This window comes from Glycine max, chromosome 12 (assembly GCF_000004515.6).
Source record: "Glycine max cultivar Williams 82 chromosome 12, Glycine_max_v4.0, whole genome shotgun sequence".
Lineage (NCBI taxonomy): Eukaryota > Viridiplantae > Streptophyta > Magnoliopsida > Fabales > Fabaceae > Glycine > Glycine max.
Window position 1 is genome coordinate 29,560,362 of NC_038248.2, and position 26,792 is coordinate 29,587,153.

Genomic DNA, 26,792 nt, shown 5'->3' on the forward strand with positions numbered 1-26,792 from the left:
GGTATGATGTCCACAAATTAATTATAATGCATAGTTGGTAATTTGTGATAACAACATCAGCATAAAGGTAATTTGTGATTGAACCATGAAATTCTAGCACCCAAATTTTGGAAAACAGCAAATACTATCTGCATAGTTGGAAGATGAATTCACTAATCACCTGCACCGACTTTTCTTTTGTTTTATTAGTGAATAATCTGCGTATGCCATAAGTTTTGATTATTACTCTGTTGTTTTAACTACTGTACAGAAAACATGAGAAATCAATGTTTTAGTAATGATTTCAAATTACTTAAGAATTATCAATGTACATGGATTATCAATAACATCATTGATAAAAACTCAAATTGTGCGAAGGCTGAAGCATGTTCTTAACAAACCATGAAAAGAAGTTTTTCTAGGAATTCATACTTTAAGGCAATAACTGTTATTAGTGAGTGTCACAATATTTTTTTTCATTTATTATTTGTTCAATTTGGATATTAAATTTGATGGCTGTGACTGCATGGTAAACTTACATTATATGCTGATTGGATGCTTTTGCTTTACTTGGGGTATTATGGCAGAACATTGTCATTAAATTGTTGATTGCTAGTATTGTATAATGATATACATTTGGCTGCCTTTTTCCACAAATTTTGACACCTGGTTATGTAGGCAAAGTTTGATATCGCAGAAGCTACGAAGGTGAAGACGAAGGTTATGTCAACAGTAGCGATGATATGGCGGCAATTTAAGTCCACATTGACTAGCAAATTTGTGTTTGCTAAGACTGAAGGTCAACAAACACAGGATGTTGTGACAAAATATGGACTAGATCCTGAAGCGTGGAAACAATTTGAAGAAACCCGCCTGACACCTAACTGGGAGGTTAGTTGAATCTGTTTATGGTAACTTCAAATGAATATTTTTTTGCCAATTTGATTATTTTAATTTCAAAAAAATCTCCGCAATTATGTATGTCACATTACAGGGTATTAGGAAACGAGCACAATCAATTCAAAAACACAACGACTGCCCTCACGTACTTTCACGTGGGGGATATGATTTGCTTGAGAAGAAATTGTTAGACCAGAAACGAAAAAGGATACAAGAGGAAGCATTGTTGAGTGAAAATCCAACAAGTGTTGATGAACCCCCATCCCCAATAAAAAGGCATGTTAAGTGGAAGGTTGCTCGGACCAGGGCTGTTGGCAATATGACATCTGACTCTGCACAGGAAATTGCAGATAAAATAGTAAGTTCACCAATATGTTGCAATGTTCATATGTTTAAGTATTTTGTAATGAAAATGACTGCACGTTGTGTATTTTTGTGTCACTTGTTTTGTGTAGGACTCCTTAGAAGAGCAGGTAACGCAGGGTTCGTTTGTACCCCATGGTCGGCAAGACATACTGAACACTGCCATTGGACGACCTGACCATGGGGGTCGCGTTCGGGCAGCAGGCTCAGGTGTCACTATTACTCAGTACTACGGAAGGGCATCAAGGACATGCAGCAGCTCGTCCACGTCCATCAGCCAACAACAACTAGATGAAGTTGTTGCAAGGCTTAGGGAAGACATGACTGGCCAGATTAGGGAAGAATTGAGGACTCAAATTAAGGAAGAATTGAGGACTCAGCTAGAAGAGGAAAATAAAAGGAGCTTGGAAATAATGACCAATGCATTGAAAGAGGCTATTAAAAAAGAGTTGTCAAATAAAGGATCCCAAGAGGCACTCCAAATTCAGCCGGACATACAACAACTAGGTGCGCGTGTCAGCACACAGGGAAGTAATGCTGTTACCAATGCGCAGGCTTCACAAGAACATGATGCTGATGCCATACCATTGATGGGACTGTTTGTGCAGCGTAACGATGGTACACAAAGGTTTGTAGAAATATTACCTTACTTACAATTGAATCGGAGTTTTGTTTTTTCTTGCAGCTGTAATTGTTGGGTTTGGTTTGTGTTTTGTTCATGGTTTAGTTTTTGTTTTATATGCACTAAAAAAAGCTTTGTTTATGGTTCATTTAAGGTTGGTGGCCATGGGGAAAATAATGGAGGGGGATTCAATCATACACACAGTGGCATATGCAGATGATGTTGTCAGGGTAAGTGTAGAAACAGTTATTGATCCTGAGGCTGAGGTCCCCTATGCCACCTCAGAAATACAATATGTGAAGCAGGCCGTCAATACATTTGTAGCTTGGCCCACACACCTTGTGAAAGCTGTATTAGATGAGGTAACATGTTTCATTTGACATACGTAAAGTAAAACATTCATAGATTACAGTACAAATACTCACCCACTTTCATTAACCATGTAGCATCCACAACGTATTCCACACAACGAGGATGCACATGTGCCGAAGCCGGCTAATGTGAACGCAGATGATCCGTTGCGTGAATTGATGAAGTACAGTTTCGATCTTTACGACAAGCCACTTCAAATCACCTTTGATGGGAGATTTCTTGGAATTGTAGATGCATCTACATCAATATTCATCACATATTCAGATGTTATTGAAATAATAGCAGGAGACAAAAGTCTGAACATATCTGTCATACAATTATGGTTAATGTAAGTGAATTCCTTCATATAACTCATTCCTCATTCATTCAATATCATGATCCACTACAATACTTTCAAATCATGTGAATAGGTATATTCATGAGTGGAGTCAGATATTCAGTCAAGGTTTCATGTATGCATTCCTTGAGCCACAGTCATTGGTTTGTTCAAAGGATAGACGCAGCGAATGCGAACAATATCTTGAAAGATGGCTTAAGGAATCTGACCGAGAGGTGTACATTGGACCTTACTTCCATCAGTAAGTGCTATTTAACAAACATACTTCAAATGATGTTTGGGTGTATACGTATCTAATGTGAATGACATGCAGGGAACATTGGCAACTCATAATTTTGTGTCCTAGGCAACATGTTGTTGTTTGGTTCTGTTCTTTGCGTAGGAAACCTGATATGCATATCAAAGCTACAATTAATAGGTTATCTCATACCATATAACTTTTTGCAAGCCTTCTTTAATGGTCATTATTGATTGACATTTTGTTGTATATGCGTTGATGTGGTTTTTTAAAAGCAGTGTAATGACAAAATTGAAGAAGACCTTGTCTCCTGAAACTAAGGCAGTTGCACCAAAGTGGATTGAAGTAAAGGTAAGTCAGCTATGTACCATGTGTTAGTGTTGTCTAGTTAAGTCATGAACTTATGTAATGTATACGATGTTCAAATGTTTTCCATATGTAGAGTCACGTTCAAACCGGCTGTTATGAATGTGGATATTACATAATGCATTGGATCTGGAACATCATAGCCAGCGACATAAAGAGTGATTGGTCCATGGTATGCATAAACTTCAGTACAATTGGAACTGAATTTTTATATTTGCAGTACTAACTTACAATTATGAATACTTGCAGTGGTTTGCTAATGACACACCGTTGGACATCGGCATCATCACCACAATTCGAAAGAAATGGGCAACATTTTTTTTAAAGACAGCAATAAGTCAAAACGGCTAATGATGGCGTTGGAGTATTTTTTTTCCCTGTATTTGAGATAATTGTTATGTTATTTGACACAGCGGCTATTTTATTTTCGGTCATGCTACTAATATTCTATTCTTAGTATTACCTTCTCAATTTCATATAATTGTAGTAATATATTGTCTTTACCCCCTTCTACTGCATTGCATCTGCATTTGATTACCACAGCAACAATTTAGTGCAGCTATAGTACCACCAAGCTTGCCACTGCAGCAGTTAAGTGAACAAATGAAGTGTCCACAGTCATTGGATGGTTGCTTGGTAGAGGTACATGCTAATAACTAATAAGATTTCCTGTGCAGGGTATCATTGTTTTTGCATGACTGATGGCTACCTTGGGGCTGGAGATTTTGGTTGAATCTGCCTCAAGTGTTATTTTGAAGGTAATTGAGATAATCTTTTGTTGTTGTTTGTTTATTATATACCTAAATTTGGGTTGAAGACTAGTTATTCAACATGTGGATTATCTACCATAATAAGTGATTTTATCATTTGAGCAAATGATATTATCATTTGACCTTGCTTTTGCTTTGATTCCGCTCCTAAAGTTCAGTAGCAGCAAAGTGACTAGCAGCACAAGCATTGAAGAGGTGTGTTTCCTCCTTGTTTGTGGATTCATGAACTATAAGTTAATACATGAAACTGAAAAATGTTCTAGTTATAAAATTTGATTAGCTAGGCTTACATGAATTGTTGAATTGATCAGCTAGGCATACATTATATCAACTGTTAGTGTCATTTTTTCAGTCTAATAATATTTTGGTTGATATTATCATTATTATGATTAAAGAGATTGCAGGGATTCCAAGGGAAGGGGACCAGGGGATGAAAAATATGATTAAAGAGAGTTCTTGAGGAGTTTGTCACATGCTCAGGTAATTAGTGCTAAAGCAGTTGGGTGAAATTCTCATATTTTGAATGCTGCATGCAATTAATATCGTCATTTGATGAAATGCAGAATCTTCCTGACTGGTTTAGTGCATGTTTCATTGATTGCATAAGATGTAAAATATTATTAATCAAGAGGAGTCTTGCTTAATTGACTTCAGTGTTGAGCGTGCTGCATTTGTCTTATGTACTAGTTCATTCATTTATTTAATTTTAGTTGACAACTTCTGGAATGGTGATATCAAAATATAACCTATGAAAGAGGATAATCTTGTCAGCTAATTGTTGAGTGGTTTATTTTTTTGTTTTGTCTTTTATGTTGCATTTGATGACTTTGTTTCTTTTCTTGTAGGGAAGTGGAAGATTTTGCACGAAGGTTAAATTCTGCTTGGCCTGAAAGGATGCAAATTTGATCTTTGGCCCAACACATAAGACTAGTAACAATTTCTATGAATAGCAATGGTTCAACGCAGTTGTATATAGGTATGTTCTATCTATCTTCTCAATATTCGCGGTGAACCCTACTTGCTGCCTTGTTTTCTATCAGAAGCATCATTAAATTTTGTTGACATGCACATGACTGGAATCAACTAGTTATAAGTTACTTCATCACTCTCATGCATTTCATTCATCACATACAACACTCTCTCCAAAGTTCAAATTAAGACTGAGGGGTGAGAAAGAGACAATTAATATGGGTGCCGGTCTACTTGCAATTGGTTCTTGTGCAATTGGTCTATGCAGTGATGAACATTACTTAAATGCTTGCAATAGAATCTGGAATGAGCCCTCTTGTCCTTGTTGCTTATCGACAACTCTTTGCTACTGTGTCCATTGCTCCCTTTGCTTATTGGCTCGAGTGGTAATTATATATATATATACCCTATCTGGTTTTGTTTTATTTTCATATATATAAACAATGCATGCATGAAAGGCTTTGATGAACTTTGAACCACCTATAACATTCTCACTGTGAGTGTCACCGTCGATATCCCTTTTCTTTTGGTTGATGCATGATTGTGTTATTTATCCTTTAAATGTATTTATATATGTTTGTTGTATATAAATGTAGCTTTGTTTTTGAAATTTGAATGGTATAACCCAAATTTTGTGAGCAGGCAAAATACTTCAACGACGGTCCTTATGAAAACCCGTCTTTATAGCCTTATTTACCAACAACGACGGGTGCTCCAGCCACCGTCGTTGAAACCTCAAACAACAATGACGGTGTACACACCACCGACGTTGACATACTACCAAACAACGTCGGTGGTGAGCCCGCCACCGATGTTGACAGGAAACAAAACAAATACGGGTGTTATTGGTACCCGACGTTGATATGGACAACAACAACGACGAGTCTTGCGAACCCGACGTTGAAATGGACCAAAACAACGACGGGTTGTCTAATATGTGCGTCGTTGAATCCTTTTTTATAACGTCTATTCTTTTATAGCCACTGACGTTGTATTCTTGCATTACAAAGACGGGTCCTATGATGACCGATGTTGTTGTTGTCGACATACAACGACATCTGGAACAAAGACGGTGTGGGGCCCGTCGTAGATACCGGTTTTCAACCGATGTAGAAGCTTCTTTTTGTAGTTGTGATACATGATATCATTAATACCTGAATCGATATGTTGTCGTATGAACGACGTTGTCATCACCATCGGTGCCTCAGTTGCCACTACCATGGAATCAACATTAATAATGGCTATTGGTTGGGAGCTCGTTGTCAATGAAGATGATTGTGTACTGATCGGCAGTGTACTTGAGATGACTACCATTGTCGGCATTAGGGATGATGGGATTCCTAATGTTGTTCCTTCTGATGTCTTCTTTGAACATGATTTCTTTGAAGTTGGTTCCATTTCTTTGGTCCGTCCGGAACACAACTACATGCGCTCTTGAAGATCGCTTTCAACTTCAAATAATGCAACCAATTCACCAACTTTGGTCCCACCGAGTGTGCCAACTTTGGATTGACAATGCTTTAACACAATTACAAAATAAAAATTCAAGCGATTTGGATTGAAGAGGGAAATTTGCTCTTTAACAATGGGTTTCCAAGTTACTAAAGAAACCTCTTGGTGTAGGTAAAGTATTTAAGGGACAAGGATAAGGTAAATTGGTAAACAAAGCAATAAAGGAAATAATTTGAAAAGCTTTAAATTTGCAGAAAAATTAAGGCAAGTAAAACTGAAAGCTAAAAAAATTAAGAAAATGCATAGAAGATAATGGGTTTTGATTTGAATTTTATGTGTCTTCCAATACATTTGCCTAAGATATTTATAAATAAAGAAAGCGGTTATAAACTATACCCATTATCCTAAAAACATGGAAATTAACCCCTCACATTTATCCCATGTGAGCTGAATCCATCTTGCTCTCCAAGCAATAGTTAATAATCTCTAAATGGGCTCCACTATGTGTTGAGCATAGCCTAATAATTATTTTCAGCATCCAACCACCTTGCCCAATATGTCTATTGTTGATTTCGATCCTACCGATTATGTTCAACATAGTTACCGAATCGAAATATTTTATTTCGGTTACCAACAGAAAGACAAACTAGCTAAGTTGAAAAGCAAATTCTACTTACTGTGAACTTCTCTAATAGGTACAAATTACACCATATCTCATGTAGCAACACCCACACGACCAATAGAATTCTCTAACCAATGCCCATTATCAAGCATCCAGCACCTGCAAGCCACAAGTATATTCATTCTCTCTATCAACAAATCATTTTCATGCTACCAAAAAATTAATTGGGTCTAATGAAAAAAACTTGGACAAGGATGAGTAGTAAGACCTCCATACTCGTGAAATCAACACTTCCAACTCCAACTATAAGAATCGATGGGGGAAGATCAAATGCTTTAACTAGAGCATTTATTATTTCTTGAAGATCTGTAACAATTCCATCCTATGAGAAGAGCTAGTCACGAATTACAAGTCCTATTTTAACAAGACAATCAGGGAAGAGAAAATAAGTCTCAAAACAACTGCAACGTTAACAAAGTGTGATTACACTAATTTGTAGAAGATTTTCTTTTCAAGAGTAGTACAACTTATGATCTAGAGAAGGAAGGAGTCATGAGTTACTACTCAACAACAAACACCAATGGCACAATTTAAAAATCAATTATGCGCAAGTTGTTTCAACTACATAAGAGGGAGGATCCAACTTTGTGATGGGGACAAGTCATTATGGATTTCTTTGACCTTCAAGCCTCTCAAGAAAAGGAACAACGGTCATCTTCAAGGATTAAAGTGCAACTAGAGTTCTTTGCTAGAAAGGAGAAAAAGATTAGCCAGGGTATAAGATCAAAAGCTAAATTATAAATATATATCATTAACTTTTGATACTAATCTTCCTTAGGCTAGACTTTCTTGAACTTTAAAGTCAAAGCTATCTAGACATAAAGAGTTTTTAAACATCTTCTCAAGGATGCTTACTGATGGATTTTTCCATGAGAGATTTACAAGTACATGTCCCTTAGGATAGAGAACCTTAGAAGAGTAATATGAGATTACTGCTATCTCAAAGTTGTGTGTGAGCATAGCAAGTTGCTATGTGAGTTGAGTAGAAGAGGATATCGAGGGTTTAAAGATTGGAGAGACTTTTAAAAAAATACTTGGGGTAGATAACTTACAAATGCTTAGAGAATACTGGAATGAAGCATGAAAAGGCTTTTTGAAAGAACACTCAAGAGAGGCTTGCAAAGGCTAGGAGAATACCGGGTGTAGGAATCTGTGAAGGCTTCAGGAAATAAATAATACCACTATTGGTGCTTTTGTTAGTGAGAATCCTACAAAGTGTAGGGACTAGATATGACCCAAGGTTATGGGTGAACTAGTATAATTCCTGTGTGTTTTATCCATCTTACTGCCTTTGAATAGTTTCTTTTGCATCTTTATTTTGAGAAACTTGGTTTTAAATAGGGTCATATCTTCGATATAAAATTATTAGAAGTTTTCTCAAACTATTTTTGAAGTCCAGAAGCAACTCCTACTCACATACTTATAGATAAAATCAAATTTTACTTCCTTGACTCTCACTTTTCTTGAGCTTATGAAGCAGTATAAGACAATATCTTTGTATGATTTTTATTAGAAAAATATTTTACAAAGTACTACCAAAAGATAATGATTGTTGTCAACAAAGCTTCTTGGAGTTAAATCTCTTATATCTCTTTAGAACTTCAGAAGTTGCGTGTTCTTTGTAGAAAAAACAATAGTCACTTAAGTGTCATTATTCAACTCCCTTCCAGTGACCTTCTAATACATTTTATCAACGTCTTCAAGGCTCCAATAATGATGTTTCACTTAACTTTCTCATTGGTCAGAACTCTTCATTAATTTGAACTTTTCGTAGGTAGTCACTTTCAAGACATCAACCACTCTCTCATACCACTAGTAACGCCCGACTGATTCCAAAATCATTGACTGTTCCCATAATCCAAATGTAATTTTTTTTTCAAAAATCAAATGCAAAGAAAATTTCATACTCATATTTTTAATAAATTAAATTTGAAAATCCTCTATTACATTTTTTTAACAAATAAAAATCCTCTACTACTTTTGTATCTCGAATTTCGGCCATTGATACTATCAACCAAAGTGATCTATTTTTCTTTTTTTTGTTACTATTTTAATTACAATTGTTGATAATTAATTTTCGTTGGAAATTTTAATTTATCATCATCAGTAAGATTCTTTTTTTTTTTAATTATATTTTTTTTCATCCACAAAATTCAAATTTAAGATTAAGACTTTATTTAAAGAAATCGAGTTTAATAGGATCTGGGCCAACATCTTGTTGGTAAAAAAGTAACCTAAGGTTTTACTTGCATCTCTGTATTTCAATTAATTACTTAATTATTATTAATAATATTAATAAATTAATAATAAAAATTAAAAAAAAACTGACAACCATAGCCGCTGATTTTATTCACTGTTACGTTTGCTCACTCTTCCTGGTCCCTAGTCCCTAGTCCCTAGTCCCAGTCCGTAGTCCCTAACAACACCTACTAGAACCTTCATTCATTCTTGTGAGCCATGAACGTACCCTCCACCTTCACCATCACCACCGCCACCACACCCAACCTCGTGGTGTGCCCCATTCCGTGAGCCATGCCTTCTTCCCCCAAGTCCTACGCCATCTCCTACGCGCGCCAGCCCACGCGCAGATCCACCCTCTACCTCCTCCTCTCCGCCCTCTTCCTCTTCGGAATCGTTGCTTTCCTCGGCCAGATTCGTGGCAGCCGCTGCGTCAACGCGCACCCCCGATCGGTGCGCATCGTTTGGGAACACTCCGCCGGCAACGGTGCCGCCGGTAGTGGGGTCGGCGACGGAGACAGGCATAAGGTGATGGGGTTTGTGGGCATTCAAACCGGGTTCACGTCGGCGGGGAGGAGAGAGTCCTTGAGGAAGACGTGGTTCCCCTCTGATCGCCAAGGACTTCAACGGTATTCACTTTCTCTCTTCTAAGTCCCATAATTGAGTCTTTTTGTGTTGTGTGATTAAATTGCAGTTTTAGTCCTGAAGCTTTGGTTTTTAAGTTTTAACTGTACCGAATGGCGTCGGAGGATCCATCCATGTAGCCAACCTTAGCTTGTAGGATAAGGCTCTGTTGTTATTGTTCTAGATTGTCCTCTCACTCTTGCATTTATGCAATTTTGGTCTCCATGTAATGCCCTAATTTTTGAGGTCTTGACGGCTCACACTTTATTGCACTTCACACTGTGACACTTCACTTATCTTTCACTCAACTTTTCTCATGATTATTGATAGTACCCAATAACCAACCCAAGATTTTTCAGCTTGCTTTGTTCTCACTCATATGCTTTCACAATTAACTATGAAATTCTTAAGTTATGGACTACCGAATAGATGCATCTTGTTGGTATAAGTAGTATCAATTAATTCCTTCAAGTCTTCCTCAATTGTATAGTGTCACACCTGTATAGTCTCTGAATCCCTCTCATTTTGGTGTGATTAATCAGGGGTATTACACTCTATATGTTTAATTGAGTGATTTTGGTGTCAAAATCTTATCATATGTTAAAATTGGGTCGCTTTGTTCGTCTCACATCTAAGTAGTAATGAAATCTGCTAACATCAACTATCTTTTGCTTAATTAATTACTTGATGTGTAAGTTACTGATGATGTGGAACCAATAAGGTCCAACAAAGTTGGTAGATAGCTAGGTTCTTTAAGCTTGCTGACAAGAGTTCGATTTCCTGGGCTTGCATATGGAGAAGACTTTGTTGGAAAAGCAAAATCCACTTTGGTTATCTCTAGTCTCGAAGGATTAGAGTCTCATGGCTTTTGGATGGGGATACTTTGTTCTTTGCAAAAAAAAAAAAAAGAAATTGATGATGTGGAAACAACACTTTTCTTAGAATCTTATCATATGTTAAAATTGAGTTACTCCATTAGTCTCACATCTAAATAGTAAAGAAATTCACCAACATCAACTATCTTTTACTTAATTAACAATTTGATGTGTAAGTAACTGATGCTTGGAAACAACACTTAACATATTTAGAGTTTACGTGAGTTTCTTTTACCTCCCTTATGCACATAGTATTTACCCATTGTTTGAATAGTTTTATAGTGAAAAGAATGATTTTTGACTTGTGTCAGCCTGTTAAGTAAGAGATGGATCATGGATGATATTAGCAAATTTTGTTGCAATTCGATGTTACACTAAAGGAAGGATTCAGTTGTAACATATGATGAAAGTAAAGAACTGAAATTGCTCAATTAGAAGTTTGAGGATTGAGGACCAAAATTGCACTAATGTATAAATAAGGTGACCAAAATTGCATTTAAGTCATAGGGTTTTGAGAAAAGTGAATGATTCTGCTTGTGTTTTGTTTTTCTTTGAGTTTTGATGTGAGAGAAGCTGGGATTGAGAATGGTGCAAGTTGGTACTGTCATTTTTAATTGTTGACTGTTGCTTGCAGCTTAGAAGAAGCTACTGGGTTGGCTTTTAGGTTTATCATTGGTAGAACAAGTGACAGAGCAAAGATGTCTGCGCTTCAAAAGGAAGTAGCAGAATATGATGATTTCATTTTGCTGGATATACAAGAGGAGTACAGTAAGCTCCCATACAAAACGTGTGTGCTGAGAATGACTAAATTTCTGCACTTTATCTGTATTGTGTTGCTAAATTGAATATTCATTCATCCTTCTCAGGTTAGCTTTCTTCAAAGCTGCTTATGCTCTTTTTGATGCTGAATTTTATGTCAAAGCTGATGATGACATATATTTAAGGCCAGGTGACTCGATCTTTTGATGCTTATTGTGATGAAATACATTGAGGAGCTTCCTTTATGAGATTACATTTTACAATTCTAATTAAGTTTTTATGCACATATTTTTAATTTATTGTCAGATCGTCTATCATTACTACTGGCAAAAGAGCGATCTCATCCTCAGACATACATAGGATGTATGAAAAAGGGACCTGTTTTCACTGATCCAAAACTCAAATGGTTAGTTTTTTTTTTTTTTTTGAGTTTATTTTATCTGAGTTTTTACTTTGATCCTGTATAGAACTATAGATTAATTTTCCCAATTCCACACTTTCAGCATGCCACAATTTTACTCAGGAGAAATAAAAAAATATGCCATTAATTAATTGCTCCAATGATGGAATAAGATTATAGAATTTTATGTCTTTACTTGATGATGCTATTTGCCGGAGATAGAAATGTAAATTACTAATGCTGTTTAGTTGTTGGATTTACAAATGAACATTTACTATTGCAAGAGAGAAAATGTAAGTTTGCAACCAGATTTTAGTTTTAAACATACTTATTAGAATCTTATGGTTTGCTATTTGAATCATACAATTTTGCTGGCTAGCAATTTGTATCATGTAATGAATTGCAAATGATTCTTATCTGTTTGATACATGGATAAAACAATGCAATTCCATATGATAGATACAAACCACACAATTTGGCAATTTGTTTTTTTTAGTTGTGTTTTCACCATTTCTTTGTGAAAGAAATTGTAAAGGTAGATATATTGAATTTAAATTGTATATATCTACCTTTGGTTTTTAACTGTGCCGAATGGTGTCATGTGATCCATGTAGCCAACCTCACCATGGCTTTGTTGTTGTTGATAAACAAATGGAACTGAAGAAGCACCCACCCTATTTGATTATTTTGTTATGCTGTTTTCATTCTTTTGAAATAGGGTTTCACATTATCATTCATTTTATGTACTCTATTTGGATGTTCCATTACTACTCTGGTTTTGTTTTGTGAGAATTATGTCTTGTTTTTTCAACTTCTAGCTTAAAATTATTACACTGAGCTCTATACCTTTATTTATATGATATATTTCAAGTTATTTTTCATCGTGTCTTTGAATCTTAGGATGTGATATGATTTATGACTAGCTTGGACGTTCATATTTTAATTGTGATTTGATAAGCTTGGTTTAATCATCTGCATTAACATGAACCTTTTCAAAAGCAGTTATTAAACAGGGCACAAATTTCTTTCTTAACGATTTTGTTTGTGATTTTTCTTTTTCTCTTGGTTTCCTTTGTTTTTTTTTTTTTTAGGGGGGGGGGGGGGGTCTAAGAACCAGGTTGGAGAATGAGGCCATAAGTTATTTACAAGATGAAATGCGTATACTTTCACTCAAAAACTTGATTCATGGTGGTTCAGTTCACTGTGGTTGAATCAAATATATAATTTGTTTAAATCACGGAATTCTATTAAAATGATTGTGGAATTCTAAATGACATCTTCAACTATTATATGTTTTCATCTTTAATTTTCATTTGATCACAACATATAAAACTTCTTAAATAAAAATTATCCACCAAAAAAATTAAAAATATCTTTCTTAAAACTATATATAATATACTTAATATATCTACTCAATTAAAATAAACCAATTGCACAATGTATCACTCTTTTATGGTTTATGATAGAGCCCAATGTTGTGGATTGATCTTTTTTTAACTTAATCCCATTTAATAGGACAAGGCTTGGTTTTTGGATCTTGGATGTAAACTTGATCCCCGAAGTTATTATCATAAAGGACAAAACTGAAACAATTTTACACCTTTTAATGTGACACTTTATTGCCAATTTTGTTTTAGGTCTTAAGTATCACCTTTTATTACCCATATCTTTTTGGGTTGAAAATGCTAATATAGTGTGCTGTCTAGCCTCACCACTATTGTTACATTCTAAGCCTCGACTCATAACCAGCATTTTACCTATTTTTGCTTATTGAGTACTCATCCTGATAAAATCTTGTAGGTATGAACCATTGTCACATTTGCTTGGAAAGGAGTATTTTCTTCATGCTTACGGTCCTATATATGTTCTTTCTGCCGATGTTGTCCAAAGCTTGATTGCCCTTAGGAATGACAGGCAAGTTTTCTTACCTCCTTGGCTCACATGTAATCAATTGGGAACCGTAACCTTCAATGGACAGTAGGATCACAAATCTCTTGTAATCTATGGGGAACCATAGGAAGTAATACTTTGATACACTTGTTGATGTTTAGATATAGGACTTTTGCTCTTTTGGGTCGAACCATGTGTAATGGTATTGTGTTTTCTTTATGTATTGCATACCTGCTTTTTCTGTATCTCATTTCTTGGATTTTGTATATTTGTGTGCTTGGGTTGGATGATTTCTGTTTCTTATTTTAAATAAAAATAAAAATAAAAATAAAATAGGAGTTGAGATATTGCCCTAAATTTTGCCTAGTCCTGTTCAGTTGTCTCCCTGGTGCAAATTGCTTGGGAGCAGTGGCGGATCATTGTTGGAGTGGGGGGGAGTCATGCCCCTCCCCCTCCACCCCCCATTTTTTTTAATTGCTTATTTTGTAAGACTTTATAAATGACTTCCCCCAAAAAATATCTGTAAGCTGCGATGTAAATGGTGATGGACTTTAGGTGTTAAAGGTTGTTATGTAAGTCCAAGCCCACGTAATTCCTTTTTCGGTGCTAAGGGATAAAAAGCAAAAAAAAAAAAGAAGGCTACATGTGAATGAGCGAATGGCCCCCAATCCTATCCTTAACCGCTTCAGCACAATATGGTCATTTACATAGAAAAAGAAATAAATGAAAACTTTAGTTCTGATTTAATTATCAATGAGTTCAAGCATTTGAAGGAACAAAGGGCAATACTTTAAGTAGATGTGGTTGTTTTTTTAATATTGATAGTTGTATTGCTATTCACGCCCTCCACCCCCCCCCAAATAAATAAATAAAAATTTGAGAGCTATGCTCTTAATATTGTTATCCGGACAATGTCATTCCTATGAGGTTTTAAATTTCCTCTCAATGTAAAGGGCTGAAGATTGCAATGATAAACATGATGATATGGACCTTGTTCAAATTCCTACCCCCTTCCCCACTTCAATATTATGTTTTTTGCATTATTTCAGTTTCCGGATGTTCAGCAATGAGGATGTTACCATTGGAGCTTGGATGCTTGCAATGAATGTCAACCATGAGAATAATCATGAACTTTGTTCTACAGATTGTACAGCCACATCTATTGCAGTGTGGGATATTCCGAAGTGTTCAGGTTGGTGTTTCTCTTAGCACCATGATGTTACGGCATCTGTATTTGGGGGTTTGTATCTAGATATTTCTTGGGAAAACCTTAAAAACACATGAAATTCATGAATTGGGATCCCAAAAAATAATTATTTTTAGGTACCTCATGGTGAAAATTGTTTCAAGCTTCTCAATGTTGCATCTTTCTGTTCAACTATGGATGGAGGAGTTTTGATGGGGAAAAGGGAAGGATAATTTTTAATTTCTAAATTAATTTAAAAAATTAAATAAGGGATGATTGGAAAGGCTACTTCATAATCTGTCATTTTATTTCCTTCATTTTAATATAATCTCAAATAAGGAATGTTTAGTTAAAATGAAAAATTTCTCTTCCCTCCAAAATCCTACATCCAAAATCATCTCCTAAATAAAGGACATATTTTTGTTAAAAAAACATTTTATTTGAGATTAGAATGGATGTGCTGATAAAGTTTCTAGCATCAAAATAAATGGTCAAATGTGTAACAGGTATCAGCTGTGTTGTTACAAAAGATTTGAAAACAATCTTACCCATATTTGAGGCTTGAACATGATCCATAAAATGGGAATCTGTTTTTGCTGAGGTTCTTTTATGTGCAGACTTTTATATCAGTGAATCTTTACAGAGGTTCTTTTATGTGCAGACTTTTATATCAGTGAATCTTTACAGAGGTTCTTTTATATGTTTCTAGTCAGCATTTAATTTCTTGTTAATGTTTGTGCATGTGTGTCGGCGTGTTCATATATACACCAAAGAAAAGGATTTTATCTTAACGATCTGGTTGCTGTTTACCTTCAGGCCTATGTAATCCAGAAAAGAAAATGTTGGAACTCCATCAAAAGGAAACCTGCTCTAAGAGCCCAACTCTGGAATCAGATGATGAATAGAATTTGGGGGTATAATACAAAGCAAAGTAAGCTCGGAAGGTAGTGAAGGAGTTGCTGCTCTTGTTATTGATTATTGCTTAGAGATGCTACCACTGCCATTCTTTTGATCTTTCTAATTCTCCTTTCTTCCATTTACTAGAAGAGAGGTGATTGTGTTTTATTTCCCTAGTTTTCATTCCCCTTGTATACTTGGAGAGGTTAGCGTTGGCCTATATGACAAAGGTTCGTTAGGGAAGGTTTTTTATATACATGAGAGAATAGATCAAGAGATCATTGTTAATTTACTAATTTCCTGATTTTAATGTCATTCTTTATTGGGGTTATACATATTCGGATTTATGTTACAACAACAACAACAACAACGCCTTATCCCACTAGGTGGGGTCGGCTACATGGATCAATTTCCGCCATAATGTTCTATCAAGTACCATACTTCTATCCAAATCATTAAGTTCGAGATCCTTCTTGATAACCTCTCTTATAGTCTTTTTGGGTCTTCCTCTGCCTCGAATTGTCTGCCTCCTCTCCATCTGGTCTACTCTCCTCACTACAGAGTCTACCGGTCTTCTCTCTACATGCCCAAACCACCTAAGTCTATTTTCCACCATCTTCTCTACAATAGGCGCTACTCCAACCCTCTCTCTAATAGCTCCGTTTCTAATTTTATCCTGTCGAGTCTTACCACACATCCACCGCAACATCCTCATCTCCGCTACACCTACTTTAGTCTCATGTTGGCTCTTGACCGCCCAACATTCTGTTCCGTACAAAATCGCCGGTCTTACCGCAGTCCGATAAAACTTTCCCTTTAGCTTGATCGGTACCTTTGCATCACATAACACCCCCGATGCTTTTCTCCATTTCATCCATCCTGCTTGAATGCGATGATTCACATCCCCTTCAATTTCTCCATCATCCTGTATTACAGACCCAAGATATTTAAACCGTGTGACTTGAGGGATAATATGGTCTCCTATTTTCACCTCTGAGTTAGATACCCTCCTACTTTTGTTGAACTTACATTCCATATACTCCGATTTGCTTCTGTTTAGGCGAAAGCCATGTGTTTCTAGAGCTCGTCTCCAAGTTTCCAACCTCTCATTCAACTCCTCCCTCGACTCTCCAAAGAGGACTATGTCATCTGCAAAAAGCATGTATCTCGACGCTATCTCTTGGATTTGTTCCGTGAGGACATCCAGAATTAAGGTAAAAAGGTAGGGGCTAAGGGTTGACCCTTGATGCAAACCAATTGTGATGGGAAAATCGTCTGACTCTCCACCCTGTGTCCTAACACTAGTCGATACCCTATCATACATATCTTGGATAGTTCGAATATATGCAACCCTAACCCCTTTCTTCTCTAGAGCTTTCCACAAAATCTCTCTAGACACTATCATACGCTTTCTCCAAGTCAATAAAAATCAAGTGCAAGTCTTGTTGGTCCATGCGATATTGCTCCATGACCCGTTGTAATAAATAAATCGCTTCCATGGTCGACCTTCCCGGCATGAAACCAAATTGATTCTCAGTAACTTGAGTCTCCTTTCTTAATCTCCGTTCGATCACTCTTTCCCATAATTTCATGGTATGACTCATGAGCTTGATTCCCCTATAATTTGCACAATTTTGTATATCCCCCTTGTTCTTATAGATTGGCACTAACGTGCTTCTCCTCCATTCCTCCGGCATACGTTTTGATCTCATAATTTCATTAAAGAGTTTGGTGAGCCACTCAAGACCTCTATCTCCAAGAGTTTTCCACACTTCAATAGGTATGTTGTCTGGCCCCACCGCCTTACCGTTACTCATTCTTTTCAACGCTTCCTTTACTTCCTGTTTCTGAATCCGACGATAATACTTATAGTTCCGGTCCTCTTCTCTTGTGTCTAGACTGCTAGAGTCGTATCCATATTCATCATTAAATAAGTTGTGGAAATACACCTTCCACCTTTCCTTGATATCTTTTTCATGCACTAAGACTTTGCCTTCTTCATCCTTAACACACTTTACGTGATCCAAATCTCTAGTCTTCCTCTCTCTACCCTTAGCAAGCCTATATATAGATCTTTCTCCGTCCCTGGTTCATAGAGCTTGGTATAGTCAGTCAAAAGCTTGGGCTCTTGCCTCACTCACCGCCTTTTTGGTTTCATTTCTAGTTATCTTATACTTATCCCAAGTTTCAGAATTTCTACACCTAGACCACTCCTTGAAACACTCCTTTTTTACTCTAACTTTGCTCTGAACACTTTCATTCCACCACCACGATTCTTTACCCCTAGGTTCAAAACCTCTAGATTCACCCAACGTCTCTTTAGCCACTTTAATAATCTCTTGGGACGTCTTGTTCCACATATCATTTGCACTTCCTTGTGATTGTCCACACCATCCCTCCCATATCTTTTGTTGGAAGATTCCTTGTTTCTCACCCTTCAAGTGCCACCATTTGATCCTTGGTGCTACCATAGGACTTCTTCTCTTTGCCCTATCTCTAATTCTTACATCCATAACCAAAACTTTATGTTGGGTAGTCAAGCTCTCTCCCGGGATAACTTTACAGTTCAAGCAATACTTCCTATCAGACTTCCTGATAAGGAAGAAATCTATCTGAGAACATGTCCCTCAACTTTTGTAAGTGATAAGATGTTCCTCTCTTTTCTTAAATCATGTATTGGCTATAGAAAGATCCAAAGCCTCCGAAAACTCCAAGATGGATTTACCCTCCCCATTCATCTCCCCTAGGCCAAAACCCCCATGCACCCCCTCAAAACCTCTATCCACGCTACCTACATGTCCATTGAGATCCCCTCCTAGGAAAACTTTCTCTCCTTGGGGTATATCCTGAAGTACCCCTTCTAGATCCTCCCAAAATTTTACCTTAAAGTGTTCTGCTAACTCAACCTGAGGTGCGTACCCACTAATAACATTAAAGGTGTCCTGTCCCACTACCAATTTTAAGGCTATGATACGATCTCCTACTCTTCTTACATCTACGACATCCTTCTTCCACTCCTTGTCCACAATAATCCCTACCCCATTTCTTGATCTGATTTTTCCCGTATACCACAACTTAAATCCCGAGTTGTCTAATTCTTTCGCTTTTTCACTTGTCCACTTAGTTTCTTGTAGGCAGATAAAATTGATCTTCCTCCTCACCATAACATCCACTATTTCCATAGATGTTCCAGTAAGTGTGCCTATATTCCATGTACCAAAGCGAATCCTCCTGTCATGAACTAGCTTCTTTACCCACACCCATTCACGAAAATGTGGGAACCCTTGCTTACTTTTCATTACATCCGGGCGGCGATGCAGCGGCCCTTACTCTTTTGACACTGTACTCGAGCCATACAGCGCGTTGCTTCCGGGCAACGACCTAGCATTCACATTATTACGTAATTGATCCATGTCATAGAGATTCGACAAAGTTTTACGTTGGCTGTCGAAAGCCTAACACAATCCTCTCCTTTTATCCGGGCTTGGGACCGGCTAAGAATAGCAAAGCTAACCTAGGCAGGATTTATTCGGATTTATGTTATTCTCCAAAAATGGGGGTTTGAACGAGTGTGCACTCATGCATGTGTCATATTTTACTTCCAAGGTTTATGGGTTCATATTATATATTTATCCTTGCCTCTTCAGTTCAAAGATAGGAATCAAATTAAAACTTGAATCAATTTGTATTCTTGTTTTGGGTAGAAAAAATTGCAGTGAAGACATAGGGTTGAAGATGAAATTAGAGGGTAAGTAAAGTATCTTTTAAAATATGAACATCTTGCGCTGATTATATCAAGTGGAGTATTCTTGTTTTGGGTTGGAAAAATTGCATTTGAGATGAAATTAGAGGGTAAGTGAAGTATCTTTTAAAATATGAACATCTTGCACTGATTAAATACACGAGAATTGCTTGAACTGCGTAAGATTATAAATAAATGGCATCTTTTTTATTCTTTAAATCTGGTGGAGTTTTGCAACGTTGCTTGTAATACCAGCTGAATGAATCCTAGGCAAAGTATAAATGTTGATTTAGCTTCAATATAAAATTGATTCAGTATTTCAGTTATGCTTTTTTCTTGTTTAGTTGTCACATTTTCTTCCTTAGTCCCCATTCATTTTCGGATTTTTTTTCAGTTTATATTCTTTTATAAGCTCTCCACCAACCAACAATAAAAGATAAGCGTAAAGTGGAAAACTATTGGAATCATTCTGTGAACTTCGTAAAGGACTTTTTGGTTGCCAAAAGAACTATGATGTATGATGCAATATAAGCACCGAAAATTGTGATGGTCCTGGTGGAATACCTCAAAAGCCCTTAATTGTTACGTATCTATAATTGTTGATTTCATTAAATTCATGTCCATTTTCTCAGTTAAGCAAACAATGCGGTGCAGCATATTCATATTACACGGACAAATAGCCAAGAGCTTTAGCTCAAGTGCAATTTCGTATTTTTGAAGATTACTTGATTTTAGGTTGAATCAGCTACACATCATGTTTAATTGAGCTGTCTTCTCTTTATTAACTAAACTTTATTTGCAACAAAAAAAAAAAGAAGAAAGAGCCGCACAAATAATAATAATAATAATAATAATGTATTTGAACAGTATATTAAATAAAAAATTAGTTAAGTATTTGTTTCAAAATAAATGTTGAATAAATATTGAATAAGTATCAAATTATTAATAAATAGGCAGAAACTAGAAACACCCTTGTTCGCTTACTGTAGGGCCATTCGCTTGAAACAGTAGTCATAACATTTTTTTTATAGAGAAAAGTAGTCACAACATATTGTTAAATAATATATCTTCACCAAAAAAAATTGTTAAATAATATATAGTATAATATTCGTAAATAAAACTTGTTTTGGTTCTTGAAAACGTCTCCAATAATAAGTTTCATAACAAGATAACCTTTTTGTCACGGTAGTGTTAGTGAGACGTAATGGAAACACTAATGTGAAACTTTTTTTTCTGATGAGTCAGTAATGTGAAACTTTAAATATATACAACATTATTTGTAACATAAAATCCCTCAACGACCCTGTCTTTGAAAACATTGACAAAAGCTAAAATTTCCGTGCTATCCTAAATCCCCCTCCAAATAAATGTCTCGATTTTAGTTGTTTTCAGTGCTTGAGAGATGGCATTGTTTAAAATCTCTATGTTGTGCATGCTTTTAGTTGGCAACTATTGTTATATGTGTTTTTTACGTAGGAATTGAATTTGAATATCAATAATTTTACAATAATTTACACTTACTTTTCTAAATAACATATTTTATTATATTATCCTATCTTTTATATATATATATATATATAATTCACACACATTACTCAATATAACATCCAAATAATATAAAATGAACATTGAAAAATAAAAAATGAAACATGTTTGTAGAGAATAGTATTCTTCTATCTCCTTATATGTCTCTTTATGTGCTATAGTATGTCTTAAAATATTTATCATACTAAAATATATATCACTTTAAAAAATAAGTATTTATTATTATTATTATTATTATTTTTGAAAAGGAAGGGTAAGACATAAAATGGGAAAAGTATCACAACTATGTTGGCACCCTTACCCCCTTAAGATCCAAGCCAAGACCCAACCAAAATTTATATAAAGATTGAATTATACTTCTTTTGTCTCTCTATATAATATCCTTTTTACTTTATTATTGTTCCTTTTTATAAGACCATCTTCTAATTATTTGGTGCATTAATTATTTGTTTCCTATAATACCCTTAATTAATTACACACTCTCTTATTAGGATTGCATAATGGAAGAAGCACATCAATTAATTAGGTGAGAAACAATTAAGTGGAGAGAAAAAAGAAGGATAATCTTAGAAGAGTAGTATAAATTATTGACAAATAGCTAATTGAACTACTTTTGTAATGACCCGCCTTGTTGCTACAATATCACTATTCTAAAACAGGTAATTTCAATTTTAAATGAAAACTTCATTAATTTGATCATGAAAAATGAGAGTAATTTTTTTTTTCGCGATATACTTTCACCAAACGACACACAAATACTTCAATGAGTATATATATATATATATATTGATATCCCCCATTAACCAGCATACAAGGGATAGACTTACATCACTAAAGTTGGGTTCCCTGACCCCATGTACGGTATAAGAGCAATAAATCAAAATAAACTCCGCTCACCTATTGATATCCCTCTGTCAACTCCTCTCTTCTTGTTAAATACTTACAATAGGAATGGTCTAACTCACCTAAATACCTAAACATATTCAAAACCCTTTTAATAAGAATATTTTTTTCTTCAAAAAATTCATTTTACCTTCATAGATAAAATTAATAATTTTCTAAAAATAGTGTATTATTATTACCTTAAAAGATGAGGTGGTGGGAGATAAATAAGAATCTCTTGATTTATACATGATTTCCCGTCACTGTCAAAGCTAGAAAACAAAGTTCATAACAAGACAAACATGTCAGCAAATGAACTTGTCTATGCTTCATTGGTTTGCATGTGTTTTTGAGCCCGCGAAGCTTGAATGCTGAAAATTGAAAAACCTAATGAGAAGAAAACGAAGACAATGATAAAGATCAAGAATTATGTAAAGAAATTGAATGGTGCTAATTTCTAATGGGTCCCTAATGATGGATCCGTTATTGGGTTATGACAAGTCAACCATGTTGGCCCATTGTCCTATTTCGCTTAACATTTTGACGAATCACGCTATAGAGGGACCCATATGTGGTGTAAGTATAACACGTGACATGAAGCCTCTTCTTCATTTCATATTCCAATCAATTATTGAATGAAAACTGAAATTTGTGGATCGGATCTGAATTCCTCTGTATAAAAAAATTTTAAAATAATACTAGTCTGCAACTTGTGCACATACACGGGTTGTTTGGTAAGCGTTTTACAAATGTTGATGGATAGGAAAATACTAAAGTTGATTAACGGCAAAATGGATTTAAGAAACATGGATGAACAACAATATTGGTTAACAGGAAAATAGACTTAGGAAACATTAACAGAGTTTGTTGAAACTACATGAGCAAGATTTTTTTTCCCCAAATTTCAGACTACAGAAAGCAGTTTAATCGGTGTCACTATCGTCCCAATCCTCCTGCCTTCTAATTATAATATACCAAATTTTTTCATAATATCTATAGTAAATAGAGATTTCATCTCCATCGTCAAAGTCCATTTCTTCAAGAAAATCATACCATGGTTGAACAACGCCTTTTCCACCAATAGCAGGATTCAGGGTTTCAACTTTCCATTGCAATGGAGGACCAGATCGCCTTAAGACAGTCATGTGGTGACCGCAAGCTTTAAGAGGAACTTCTGTACAACGCGGCAGTTTTTGGAGATAGAAAAAAGTAAAATTGATAAACTGCTAAAAATATGTTTAAAGAGATTAATGTATGAAAGGTCAACTTACCAGGGGTTCAGGAGCATCCAGCATTTCCTGAGTAAATCGAACAGTCCAAATATGCTTTCTGGATGAATGCCTCTGTCTGCCACAAGTTTGCCGCTCTAGTGGTGGTATGAAATGTATGTCAAACACGCAGTGATGGTCACAGGAAAAAAATTTCATGGTGGTTGACTCGTAGATTTTCAAATCTTTCCTGAAGTTTTCGAGTCCATCTGCCAAATAGACTTTTTCTTTGTGTCATCTGACCCGTATTTCGTAGATGGCTCCATTATATCTCAAATGAAAAAACTCGGGATACTGTGGTGCCCATTATGTATGGTAGAACGCTGGAAGTTGTATGATGTTTTGCAAAAGAAGTGAGAAATGTAAATGCATGTATATGCAACGATAATACTAATGAAAGAATTGGAAAATAAGAGAATAATCAAAGATGACTTTGTCGTTGTTGAAGGCAGTGATAAATTGGATGATCAATGGCGGTCCGATCATGAGATTTTTCATTTGCAATGACAGAGATATCGTAATTTTAATAGATTAAGTGTAGATGTTGAAGAAAAGGAGGAAAAGATTTCCTGGCGTGAAGAGGAGAATAGGAATGACTTACTTCACTTGATGCTGTTGAAGATGTGTTGTTCATTTTGTGGTTGGCGTAAAACTGGACTCTGCATAGAAAAGTGAAAGAGGATTTGTAGTAGAAAGCAGGTTATAACGTTTTCTAGAGTGTAATATTTAATATATGTCTGTTTCCAATGCTATAACTAACAGTTGATTTGATCATTGCTTTTAAATTTAGCACGGTTGTCAACAGGACAGGTGTGGAGTGAATAATTGTGAATTGAACAGGTGCCAAGTAACTGAAGAGTTTTTGTTAAAAGCAAAAGATTAATTACTGGATGTTGTATTCCTATTGAAGAACACCCCACTCGTGAAGTTAATTACATGGGAAATCAACCCAGAAACAATTTTAATGCAGGAGGATTTTCTGGATTCCAACATGGCTAGCAATATAATCAACAACAGGGATAATGGTGGGACCACCTTGGAAATCAGTTCAATAGAGATCAAGGTGGACCATCCACAAGGCCACAGCAACAAGGGCCTAGTCTCTATGATTGCACAACAAAGCTGGAAGAGACTCTAGCTCAATTTATGCAGGTTTCTATGTCCAATCAGAAGAGCACAAAGTCCGCCATAAAGAATCTTAAGGTCCAAGTGGGACAGCATGCAAAGCAATTGGCGGATAGATCATCAAGCTGTTTTACAGCTAATACAGAGAAAAATTCCAAGGAGTAATGTAAAGTTGTGATGACTAGAAGTAGAATGGCAATCCAAGGAGATGATAGTGAAGCTGGAAAGAAGATGGAGGAACATAAACAACAGCTGGCACCTAAGCCAACACTTGAACCTGTTTCTGATTTTGTAGAATTTGAAGAGATTAATGAGGAGACTGAAGAAGACAAGGAAGAAGAAACACCAATAAAAGAGAAAAATGAAAAACAAAAAGAGAAAGTTGTTGATGATGAGATGAGGAAAGGCAAGAGTGAGGCAAACATTGACAAGAAGAATGATAATACACCAAATGAAGGCAAGGAAGTACCTTATCCTTTGGTACCTTCCTGGAAAGAGAAAGAAAGACATTTGACCAGATTTCTTGATATCTTCAAGAAACTGGAAATTACTTTACCCTTTGGAGAAGCACTTCAACAGATGCCACTCTATGCCAAATTTTTAAAAGATATGTTGACAAAGAAGAACCAGTACATCCACAGTGATAGAATTATGGTGGAAGGCAATTGTAGTGCTGTGATTCAACGCATTCTTCCACCTAAGCACAAAGATCCTGGAGTTGTCACAATACCGTGTTCCATTGGTGAGGTTGCTGTAGGAAAAGCTCTCATAGACTTGGGAGCTAGTATCAACTTAATGCATCTTTCCATCTGTCGGCGACTTGGAGAGATAGAGATAATACCTACACGCATGACACTCCAGTTAGCTAATCGCTCCATCGGAAGACCATATGGAGTGATTGAAGATGTTTTAGTGAAGGTGAAACACCTTATATTCCCAACTGATTTTGTTGTGATAGACATAGAAGAGGACACTGATATTCCTCTCATTCTTGGTTGCCCATTCATGTCTACTGCAAGTTGTGTAGTAGATATGGGAAAGAAGATGTTGCAAATGGGCATAGAAGATAAGAAAATCAGCTTTGATTTATTTCATGAAGATAAAGAGCCACCTGACTGGAATGTCTATTTTAAAGTTCATGTGATGGAGGAAAGAAGACCTGAGAAGAAGGTCCTTGAAGTGGGAACATTATTGGATCCTGGATAACAGGATGATGCGTCAAGCTAATGACGTTAAAGAAGTGCTTACTGGGAGACAACCCAACTTCTCTTTCACTTCTCTATCTTCATTTTTATTTCTTGTATGTAGTTAGGACATCTTGCTAGTGATTGTGATTGATTTCAGCTTGTTTAGTTATGAACAAAAAGGGTTGTTAAAATTATGTGTGAAGAGATAAGCAGAAAATGATTTAGAAAATTTTCAAATTGCTTATCTACTAAGCGCAAACCTTGCGCTAAGCGTCATCTCTTCACACGCTAAGCCGAGCTTGCTCGCGCTAAGCACAAAGACCCCTGATTGATTGGCTGAATGGTTCAGCTAAGCGCACATCGCTGCGCTAAGCCCAACATCTTCACTATAAGTTGCACCTTAAGCAGTAGGCTTAGCGTGGATGATGCGCTAAGTGCCACTTCCTCTTTGTGAAATTTATTATAGCTGCGCTAAGCGCGCCATCCTGCGCTAAGCCCCAGATTCATTCTGTAAGTTGAGCTTTTAAGCTGGGTTTAGCAGGAAAGGATGTGCTAAGTGCCAACATCATTTTGTTTTGAAGTCATTGGAAGTGCGCTTAGCGTAGGTAGTGGCGCTAAGCCTGAATCACTCACTGTAAGTTGAAGCTTGATGTACGCTAAGCCTTGCATCTCAGGCTAAGTGCATGTTGTAGAAAGATTTTTGGTGTTGCAGAAAGCGCTAAGCGCCGCTGCTGCGCTAAGCCCCAAATGCTTACTGGAAGTAACAACTTCAAGTTGGGCTTAGCGCGAGGCTAGGCTAAGTGCTAGTGTTTTAATCTCAAACGTCACGTTGGCATGCTAAGCGCAGTTGCTCGCTAAACGCGCCATACAAATTTCAATTTTTAAAATGTAGAGGCAGAGGCACTTGGGTTGCTACCTCGGCACCCAAACCTCTGCACTCTCTCATCCCTAAGCATTTCTGTTTCTCCTGTGTGCTTATCTGCCCCTCTGCATTCCCTTGCTTCTTCACACTCTGCATTACAAAATCCAAGTGAGTTACCCAATTTCATTTTTGCTTTGTATTTCATGCTTCACACCTTAGGATAAAGGATTTTTGTTTTCTTAGTTACCATTGCTGTTAGGTT

General features: G+C 36.2%; 2 protein-coding genes and 1 long non-coding RNA gene across 3 annotated transcripts; all 3 read left to right on the forward strand.

Moving 5' to 3' along the window:
• Positions 1 to 1,135: 1,135 nt before the first annotated feature.
• On the forward strand, positions 1,136 to 3,528 carry LOC102664330 (uncharacterized). The gene is made up of 9 exons (XM_041007236.1): positions 1,136 to 1,237; positions 1,335 to 1,870; positions 2,019 to 2,226; positions 2,311 to 2,564; positions 2,647 to 2,814; positions 2,887 to 2,991; positions 3,090 to 3,162; positions 3,254 to 3,349; positions 3,427 to 3,528. Exons 1-9 carry the CDS (start codon positions 1,199 to 1,201, stop codon positions 3,526 to 3,528), a joined length of 1,581 nt encoding a protein of 526 aa, XP_040863170.1. The 5' UTR covers positions 1,136 to 1,198.
• Positions 3,529 to 3,675: 147 nt separating this feature from the next.
• Positions 3,676 to 4,867, forward strand: LOC106795378 (uncharacterized). Its single transcript, XR_001383808.3, has 3 exons — positions 3,676 to 4,142; positions 4,343 to 4,427; positions 4,793 to 4,867. It is a non-coding gene; the product is annotated as an uncharacterized lncRNA (long non-coding RNA).
• Positions 4,868 to 9,413: 4,546 nt separating this feature from the next.
• Positions 9,414 to 16,215, forward strand: LOC100804717 (probable beta-1,3-galactosyltransferase 14). The gene is made up of 7 exons (XM_003556756.5): positions 9,414 to 9,917; positions 11,422 to 11,574; positions 11,654 to 11,736; positions 11,853 to 11,952; positions 13,747 to 13,860; positions 14,886 to 15,028; positions 15,839 to 16,215. The coding sequence occupies exons 1-7, from the start codon at positions 9,583 to 9,585 to the stop codon at positions 15,925 to 15,927; spliced, it is 1,017 nt and encodes a 338-aa protein (XP_003556804.1). The 5' UTR covers positions 9,414 to 9,582; the 3' UTR covers positions 15,928 to 16,215.
• Positions 16,216 to 26,792: the final 10,577 nt, after the last annotated feature.

Coding starts and splice junctions, on each gene's coding strand:
- LOC102664330 (XM_041007236.1), top strand. CDS start 1,199: ATGACATCTGACTCTGCACAGGAAATTGCAGATAAAATA. Junction 1,238..1,334: donor AGGAAATTGCAGATAAAATA/GTAAGTTCACCA, acceptor TGTTTTGTGTAG/GACTCCTTAGAAGAGCAGGT. Junction 3,163..3,253: donor CAAAGTGGATTGAAGTAAAG/GTAAGTCAGCTA, acceptor TTCCATATGTAG/AGTCACGTTCAAACCGGCTG.
- LOC100804717 (XM_003556756.5), top strand. CDS start 9,583: ATGCCTTCTTCCCCCAAGTCCTACGCCATCTCCTACGCGCGCCAGCCC. Junction 13,861..14,885: donor ATTGCCCTTAGGAATGACAG/GCAAGTTTTCTT, acceptor GCATTATTTCAG/TTTCCGGATGTTCAGCAATG. Junction 15,029..15,838: donor GGATATTCCGAAGTGTTCAG/GTTGGTGTTTCT, acceptor GTTTACCTTCAG/GCCTATGTAATCCAGAAAAG.